Here is a 9,923-nt window from a genome sequence, read left to right as displayed (position 1 = left end):
CTACAGTCTCAGATGTTAGTGGTGTGTGTGGGGTGGAGGAAGGGGAGGTGGAGGAAATTGTTTTGTCTAATGAGGATGCTCTCCCCTTTGGGATCACATGTAAAAGGGTAGGGTCCTCAGATGAGGACTCTGAAAGGCAAGCAAAGAAAAAGTGAATGGGGTCCTACCTCTATAATCCAAGAAACATGGATCCCCAACTATACAATGTGCTACCATTAATGTGGCTTCCGTGTTTTCTGAACGTGCTCGTTTCTTGGCCTTTGATTTTTTCAACACGGTTGATGTTGACTTTTTATTTTTGCAGGAGACCAGAGTAGGTGACTTGGCCACACTCCATCGGGCCAAGTGTCAGTGGAAGCAGGGGCCATCTTTCTGGTCTCTTGCGGCCGAGACGTACAGTGGGATGGCAGTGCTTTTTACTGATATGGTAAACGTGCACAGGATTATAGAATTACAGGTAGGTAGGTGCATGGTTTTAGATGTCACCCTGAGAGGACATGACCTGAGACTAATAAACATCTATGGGCCCCAATCAGCCTGGGACATGAAATGTCTTTTCAGGGAGATAAAACCGTTTCTTTTTACGGCCCGGCAGATTGTCTTTGGAGGTGATTTTAACACCGTCATTAGGCCAAAAGACAGGGGAGGCACACTGGCAACCCTGGGCTATGATTCCAATTTTCTAGTTAGCATGGTTAGATAGGCTGGTCTGGTGGATGTGCACGTTCGCCATTTCCCAGACCTCACGGGTTTCACCTATCATTGTGGTAGTCGTAGATCTAGGATAGATAGGTTTTTTGTTAAGGAGTCCTCGAAAACTTTGCCTCCTGAGGCAAAGCCAGTAGAGTTCTCCGATCACGTTTTTCTGTGTGTTACTTTGAACGTCTCAGAAACCCCTCAGAAAGGGCGGGGCCTTTGGTGTTTGAATTCCGAGCTCCTGAAGGAGGAGGGAGTCAGACAGTCCTTTAGAGACTTTCTTCAACTGCAAGAGACACTTCTGGAGGCTGGCTGGAGTAGATCTGAGTGGCGGGAGGAGTGTAAAAAGAGGACTCGAAGGTTTTTTCAGCGGCTGGTAGCCAGGAAAAACTTGACAAAAAGATGTATCTACCAGAGCTTGAGAAAGAAACTGGATTTCTTGATCTCTGAGCGTGGAGACAGTGGGAAAATCTCCCGGGTGAAGGCTCAGATGAAGGAATATCAGTACGATCGTCTGGCTTCTTTGATTCTGGAGAGGGATTATGGGAAGTACCACTCGCCTGATCCCTACCAGAGTTGCAGAAAATCAGTTGATTTGAGGGAGGCCTGGGACCTGTTTGATGACCAGGGTATTCTTCATGAAGATAAGGAGTGAATTTTGGGAGTCATCAGGTCCTATTACTCCAACCTTTTGTCTGAGCAGCCACTCATCAGAGAGAGGATGGATTTGTTTTTGAGGGAAACACCTGGGCTTGAGGAACTTGATCCTTCTTTTGACTCTTTGGGGAGTGATGTGACAGTGGAGGAAGTCAAGAAAGCCATAGACGGTTTGTCTATAAAAAAGTCTCCAGGCCCAGATGGGTTAACATCTGAATTCTTCAAAGCCTTCTCAGACATCTTGGCTCCTCATCTCATGGAGGTATTTAATGAAAGCCTGGGTAAGGGATCACTCCCTCCCTCTATGAGATCCTCTGCTCTCATATTATTGTCTAAAGGTAAGGACCCGGCCCCTATTGAGAACTGGCACCCCATCGCTCTTCTCAATACAGACAGAAAGATTCTGGCAAAGGTACTCTTTAATCGGCTGATGGAAGTTTCCGGGCTGTTACTTTATCCATCTCAGCATTGACCGTGAAAGGCCGAAGCACCTTTAGTGCTGTCCTTGGCATCCGGGAGGCTGTGGAGCGATGTCATGCTGAAAAGTGGAGTAAGTATTTGCTGGCATTGGATCAGTCCAAGGCTTTTGACCGAGTTAATCATCAGTACCTGTGGGCTGTGCTGGAGAGGTATGGTCTTTCAGTGAGGGTGGTAGATTGGTTATGTGTCATTTACAATCAAGCCGAGAGCTTCCCACTTGTCAATGGCTGGGTAGGCCCTGCTTTTGCGGTCGACTCGGGTGTCCATCAGGGGTGTCCCCTGAGCCCCCTTCTATATGTATTTGCAATTGATCCTTTTGTGCGGAGGATTGAGAACGGTGCTGTGGCAGGGGTGCAGCTGGGCCCTGGGTTGCCGCTGAGGGTGGTGGCCTACGCAGACGATGTTACTGTGGTCCTGTCATCTGTGGCAGAGGCACGTGGCATGGAACATCTTATCTGTGAGTATTCTGAGGCTTCATGCTCCAGAGTCAGTCAGGATAAGTGTGAAGCTTTCTGGATGGGGGAGGAAGTTGATGAGTTTGCCCTTCCGGATAGCCTCCCTCGGGCCAGCCCAGAGATAAAAATTCTAGGTATCAAATTTGGCCGTGGTGATTGTCACTCAAAATTGGGAGAGGAGGCTGGAAGATGCTACCAGGAAGGTGCAGTCCTGGAGAAAATTGCAATTTTCTCTCAGGGAGAGGGTTGACTTATGCAAAACCTATCTGATTCCACTTTTTCTGTATGTCAGTTATGTGTGCTTCTTGCCACAAACTTTGTGGACCAAGATGAATTATTTATTCTTCTTGTTGTTATGGGGGAATAGAATGAATCTGGTCAAGAGAGGGATCACCTACAGATCAAGGGAACAAGGTGGGCTGAGTATGGTCAACCCAGTCGTGTTTTTTGGTACAACTTTTTTAAAAATTAACCTAGGGAGTTTGTTTCTAAAAACTCCCCCTCGATGGGTAGAAAGTTTTAGGGCCTGGGTGTTTCCCTTCCTCAGGTTATGGATGGATGGTGGCCAAGTAAAAACCCTTTGAGTCCGGCATGACTACCTCCCGATCTACTTTATATTGTGCTTGAAGATGATGAGGCGTTGGGGTCTGGAGGTGGGTGAAGTCAAAAACTTCTCTAGAAGGGAGTTGGAGAGAAGAATTTTGCAGACTCACTTTTATGTTCCGCTGTCGTTAAGGGACTGCCCAGATGGTGTCTGCTCAGATGGGTTGGCTTTGATTAATTCTCAAAGAATACCACTGAAGTTCAGAGATATTGCATGGCTTTCCTTCCAAGGGAGGCTTTACGTGCGGGGTAACCTCAAGTGTCGAAGTGCCGATGATCGTGGCTGCCCATGTGAGGAATGTCTAGGGGAGGAGGAGACAATGGACCACTTCCTCCTTGAGTGTCCCTTCAATAGAAAGGTTTACAGAGCGGTATCAAGGGCCTTATGCATCCCGTGCCTTTCAGGGCTTAGTTACCCTGAGTGGGCTTATGGGGCGTTCAAAGGGTATAGAAGGTTTGATTTAACCACAATTTTTATAGTTAGTTTAGTAGTTAGGTTTCACACATGGAATGCACGGTGTCAGGTTTCCCTCAGAGCAAAGGTCCTCCCCTGTGAGGAGGTGGTGGGAAATATCCTGCACAAGGTTAAGAGGATGATGGATATGGATAGGAAGAGGATGGATGCTGTCAGGTGGTCTAGGCTCTGGCGCCACCTGAAACCCCCTTGAGTGGGTGGCAGAAGTCCTTTTTCTTGTTCATCTTATGGCTTCCTATACTTCACTTTCCCGTAGATTTTCTTTCTTTCGGATTTTTTTCATTAAACGGTTTACATGTGGCTAAAAGACTTAATTCATCTTTTCATTGCTTAAGGTTATGATAGGTGTTGTGTGTAGTATAGTATGTTTTTGGATATAGAAGGTTGTTTATGCTTATCTGTTTATGTTAAGCAATACTGATATTACGTATAGTTATATAAGCTTTGTTGCTTTTTGAAAATTGGGCAACAATTCAATGTATATGTCCTATTTTATGCATTTTTATCATATTTATGTAGTTTTTAATATGTAAGTTGCAATTTTTCTTAATAAAGAAGAGTCAGGTGTCACGCGTGTACGTACACGTGTGTTTGTCAGGTGTCACGCATGTACGTACATGTGTGTGTGTGTCAGGTGTCGTGCGTGTACGTACACGTGTGTGTGTGTCAGGTGTCGCTCGTGTACGTACACGTGTGTGTGTGCCAGGTGTCGCGCTTGTACGTAAAAGTGTGTGTGAGGTGTCACGCGTGTACGTACACGTATGTGTGTCAGGTGGCGTGCATGTAAGTACAGGTTGAGTATCCCATATCCAAATATTCCGAAATACGGAATGTTCTGAAATACGGACTTTTTTGAGTGAGACTGAGATAGTGAAACCTTTGTTTTTTGATGGCTCAGTGTACACAAACTTTGTTTAATACTCAAAGTTATTAAAAATATTGTATTAAATGAACTTCAGACTGTGTGTATAAGGTGTATATGAAACATAAATTAATTCTGTGAATGTACACACACTTTGTTTAATGCACAAAGTTATAAAAAATATTGGCTAAAATGACCTTCAGGCTGTGTGTATAAGGGCCCTCATTCCGAGTTGATCGGTCGCAAGGCAAATTTAGCAGAGTTACACACGCTAAGCCTACGCCTACTGGGAGTGAATCTTAGCTTCTTAAAATTGCGACCGATGTATTCGCAATATTGCGATTACTAACTACTTAGCAGTTTCAGAGTAGCTCCAGACTTACTCTGCCTGTGCGATCATTTCAGTGCTTGTCGTTCCTGGTTGACGTCACAAACACACCCAGCGTTCGCCCAGGCACTCCCACCGTTTCCCCGGCCACTCCTGCGTTTTTTACGGAAACGGTAGCGTTTTCAGCCACACGCCCCTGAAACGCCGTGTTTCCGCCCAGTAACACCCATTTCCTGTCAATCACATTACGATCGCCGGAGCGAAGAAAAAGCCGTGAGTAAAAATACTTTCATCATAGTAAAGTTACTTGGCGCAGTCGCAGTGCGAACATTGCGCATGCGTACTAAGCGGATTTTCACTGCGATGCGATGAAAAATACCGAGCGAACAACTCGGAATGAGGGCCAAGGTGTATATGAAACATAAATGCATTCTGTGCTTAGATTTAGGTCCCATCACCATAATATCTCGTTATGGTATGCAATTATTCCAAAATACAGAAAAATCCGATATCCAAAATTCCTCTGGTCCCAAGCATTTTGGATATGGGATACTCAACCTGTACACGTGTGTTTGTCAGGTGTCACGTGTGTACGTACACGTGTGTTTGTCAGGCCTACCTAGACTTTAGGTCTGAATTCGAATGTACTTGTGAAATAACTTAATTTCCTACTTCTAAATTCATTCCTAAATTCAATACTTACATTAATCCTGTAGTTGGGCATTTTGGGCCTTCGATTGTGGGCATTGTTTTGTGTCCAGATCAGCAGCAGGTGGTGTGCATTTGCTGGAAAGGCATCGAAGACCTCCGATATGCTGCATCTCCTGATGTGTGTCTCCCTCAAGTGGCTGTCAGCAAATGCATGCTAGACACCCCATTCCAAGCTAATTCTGACATCACGGAACATGCATCATAGAACAGGCATGCTAGAACATGGGTCTTCAACCTGCGACCCTCCAGCTGCTGTGGAACTACACATCCCAGCATGCCCTGCCTCAGTTTTAGCATACCTTAATAGCAAAACTGTGGCAGGGCATGCTGGGATGTGTAGTTTCACAGCAGCTGGAGGGCCACAGGATGAAGACCCATGTGCTAGAGCCAAGCCGCAGGTACATTGAATGCTAGCAAGCTGAATGTTTAAATCCTTTTTGTTCCACAGCATTCCAATGCGGAAGATTCCATGGAACCAGAGATCCTTCTATTGAGAAGAACATGCTGCCTGGATGACTGCACTGTGCAAATTAAATCACGGAGCCAGTTGGCTTGTGGGTGGCTCTGGTGACTGGGTGGTTGGGTGGGCGGTGTTTCGGAGGTGGAGCACATGCAAATAATTGTGTATAATCCAGCTAGTGAGAGAGAAAACTCACGCAGGAGTGTGCCTGCTTGTCAGTGGGTTATGCACCTTGCCAGACGTCAAATCTACATGGAGCAGCTGGAGGGGACAAGAGCAGGTTTGCAAAATATAGATAGAAGAGCATATATGCTGGCACATTCTCCATGATTGTGTCAGCTCATGTTTTGGTGCACTGCACTTTCCTCCACCCAATTTCAGCCTATAGCTAAGTTTTAGCCATTTTGGTTAAGATCAAGTGTAGTCGCTTCTCTGCCTTTTGGCTGTGATCTTATATCGTGGTTGAAGGGTCTTCTGGAGAGATTGTTTTCTTCATTGGTAAAAGACCGAAGATATTCCAGGATGGAAGGCTTGGGAACACTACCTGTTTTTCAGTTGTGGAAGAGCAGAATGTCAAAGTCGAAAAATATAGTGACCTATGATGCCTTGCATTAACCCCATGCGCTTGCCCGCTGCACGTGCACATTCTCTCCCGTGCGTGCGCATATTCGCAGTTGCGTGACGGCGCCTCCACGGTTGTGCGCTGGGCGCGTGGTATGTGCATTTACGGTAGAGTTTGTGTGCGTCTGGCGGGCGACTCGATCGTTACATAGTTAATCCAAATAGTATATTTTATAGGTTATGGTCCCCTTAATAATAACTGTAAGTTTGTGTAGTGTAACTGGTTCATGGACAGAGAGATCCCTCTTTACATGATACGAAGGGTCAGATAGGTTTTGAGCAGTGGTGTTTAGTATGCAACGGAAGAGAATATTATTAGTAACATTCCAGTGTTGGTTAGAAAGAGATTAATCGCTCCTGCGTATAGTTATGTTTATAAGAAGTTTATGGACATTTACTGTATTTGCAGTACATTATCCATGCGGCGGGAAACCTGAGATTCCCTCCCACCTGAGCAGTATGAAATAGTCACAGCCCACCTGTTCGAACCAATCTATGACCTTTTGTTATAATGTGAAGACAGATTCCTGTGTCCAGAAGATTGTAGGGCCCAATGAGATTGTAGGGCCCTTTGTAGTGTACTGTATGTTGTGTATATAAGAAACAGCCAGGCTGGACCAGCTCAGTCTACTCTCCACAAAAGGTTTTCATCATTGACTAACTTGAGAGCTGGTTTCCAGGACTGCGCAGCGATCATTCCCCAGTGTGTAAGTTTTCTCTGTGACCACCTTAATTCTCTGTCTGTATTTTGCCATTTACTCTCTCTCTCACTGTTATTGTTTAGGATTAAGACGCTATTGTATATTTATGTGTAGTTATTCTGTTTAGATATTGATGTTAGTTTGTAGTGTATAAGCTGTAACTGTTTTCCCCTTTTTTACATACTAAATTATCGTTAGTAAAAGTTTTGGAACCTTACAAGGTATCGTGTGTTTATCATTACATTGCTAAGGGTATACTGAGCGTCTCATTCGCTCAAGCAGCTTTTATATTAACAAGGTCTATAAGCGATACGTTAATTCAGTGTTACGGTACTAAGATATACAGTGAAAGCATATTCTGTGTTTAAAGTTCATAAAGGTCACCGCCTGTGTGTACGCTCGCTGTGTGTATTCCGTACACCCAGCGCAGCGTGTGTACGTAATTTGCGTACCACGTGTGAGGTCTTCATATGCAAATGGCGCACGGAGTGCGAAGCACGTGCACATGGTTTAGCGGCCATTACGGCTATACAGTGTTAGGAAATAGCTTGTGTTATAAGATAAATAGTTAGCTTTATCAATTGGGGCCTCGTCCGTCCTCCATATATCCGCACTAGCGAAAACACGCAGACTTTATCCATCAGCAAAGGGCGGGAAGGTAGTGTCCCTTCCTATCCGTGTTGGTGGTGAGGGATACGGTAGTGCTGACTAGATAGGCGTCTGCATCGCTACGCTGTAGGAGTGCTGGTGGAATCCGGAACCGGAAGGTAAGAACAGTATGCTATTGCCTTTTTTAAAACTGTTTATTTCTGTTTGATACACATTGCGTACGCAACACACGCACACACCTGCATTTCTTTTTCATTTGTATAATTTCACATCTCGCCTTCCTGTTTGCCATTTATCATTGATAACGTGCTGAGAAAGATTTGTTGCTATTGGTAGTTAAAAGTAAAATTAATGCGTAAAGGAGTAATTTGTAAAACACGCACACGGCTTTGCCTAAGATACAAGGGAGACCTGTGGGGTGCTTGGTAAATGATTACAGTTAAAAATCATTTGCATTGATAGAAACGTGTTACTTGTGTTACTGTGGACGTGTCTGGCCTGTGTACACGTGTCCCTAACAAAGGGCGGGACAAGCGTACGCGACGCAAGGGCTTACACACGTAGCGTATATTACGCAATGGAGCGTACGGGTACGCCCACGTAATACATATCACACGATATTATTGTTTTAGTAGGCGATACGGAGGCAACGCGATAATAGCGCAAGTTAATCTCAGTGTCCTAAAGTTTAGCATAAAAGAATCCTTCTCTAAGTTGTAACTCCTCTGGGACTAGACTGCGATACTGAATGAAAGGGATTTCTGTACAGAAATGAAAGTAAAGAGTTTATGAGGTGAAAGAGTGTGTGCATATATATATATATATATATAAGTTTCTAATTTTTTGGGTTGGAACCCCCGGAAGTCGAGTTCTCGTGAGGTACATCCGTGAAAGTGACGGCGCGTGGTGGATTGGGAGGCATCCCTTGTTAAATATTGAAATAAGAGCATTAGAGTATAATAGACCAGGAGGTCTACTGTTGACACAGACCAGGAGGTCACGGACCAGGAGGTCCAGAGAGACAGACCAGGAGGTCTAGGCACAGCAGACTAGGAAGTCCGCTATAGATAAAGTCAAGAAGCACAACCCCAGGCGGGTTGGTGCAGTACCCATATAGGCCATTACGCTCTGGCTGAAGGAATTCGCAGCCACAATTATCGATTCCGTTGGTCGTTCCGCACATGAGATTAGTTGCTTATCTGCAGTACGATTGTACCGCATGTAATTGTGTGCATTAGTTTGTAACTTGACCCAGTACCGTTTGCGTACGCTAGAGGGGTCATAAACGCTATTTGTACATTCTAACGTGATTTGTGTAATTTTTTTATTTTAAGGGAGGTTCGCTGGTCACTCGGGAATTCTCCAGCAACTGATATTTACTGGGAAGGGTAAGTGCTCTTCGGATCACACCCACATGTTCCAGTAAATAGAGGTTCAGGTCGCAGGGGCCCTGGGTTGAGTACGCCAGCGCTAAGGCTGCGTGTGGGCATATTGGTCGACGTGGGCGAGAGTGGGTGAAAGCACTCGGCTGAACTTTCACCGTCGGCCTACCCCGGACAACTTGGTTTTTGTAAGGGTTCGCTGAAGACCCTGATTTGAAGGTCAGAGGTAGTGAACGCAACACCTGCAAAGATGGGGGACAGTTGTTCAGGTAGGGGGCGATCAACCTTGGTTCAGGTTGATTTAGTAAGCCGGCCAATAGGGTCGGCAAGGTATATCATGTGTGAGAAATACGGTTCACACACAGAGGTTTTGTGCGATGAATGGGAAAGAATGACTGTGCATGACGGGGAAAAGTTCCCACGGGTAGGCAGTTTTAGCCCCGAGGTGTTACAAAATCTAAGGAGAAGGATATGTCTCATTAAATCTGCAAAGAGACGGATCAGACATTATGACTATTTACAGTTATGGCAACAGGAGGGTGAAATACAAAGAGGATTGGCTCAAGCGGCTGGATCTAACCCTATCAGGAAACTGGTAGCCACCGAACCACCACCACCATACATGACGGGGGAGAAGGTGGTTTCAGAGAATGGCACACTGGTGTATGATAAACATGCACTTAGTAAATGTATAGATGTTAAGAATAATGTAACTAAGATTGTTGATGCTAATACTAACCCATGCAAGCTGTACCCTGTTTTAAACTTTCCCCAGGATTGCGACCAAGAGGATGAGCCCACCACAATATCGGCACTCACTCTAGCAGCCACCATAGCAGAAACGACAGTGGGCACGGCCCAACCCGTAAGAGTAGTATCAAAG

General features: G+C 45.2%; 1 protein-coding gene across 1 annotated transcript in view; it reads left to right on the top strand.

The window, feature by feature from the left end:
- The first annotated feature begins 1,417 nt into the window (after nt 1-1,417).
- The window catches only part of LOC134979935 (paraneoplastic antigen Ma1 homolog), a 34,540-nt gene continuing 26,034 nt past the window's right edge, over nt 1,418-9,923 (top strand). The window contains exon 1 of the mRNA XM_063946544.1: nt 1,418-1,634. Within this exon, the coding sequence (XP_063802614.1) occupies nt 1,418-1,634 (217 nt within the window). The remainder of the gene's footprint in view (nt 1,635-9,923) is intronic.

The sequence above is a fragment of the Pseudophryne corroboree genome, chromosome 12 (assembly GCF_028390025.1).
Source record: "Pseudophryne corroboree isolate aPseCor3 chromosome 12, aPseCor3.hap2, whole genome shotgun sequence".
NCBI lineage: Eukaryota > Metazoa > Chordata > Amphibia > Anura > Myobatrachidae > Pseudophryne > Pseudophryne corroboree.
Note: the sequence above shows the minus strand (reverse complement) of the source record. Positions and strands in the feature narration are given on the sequence as shown.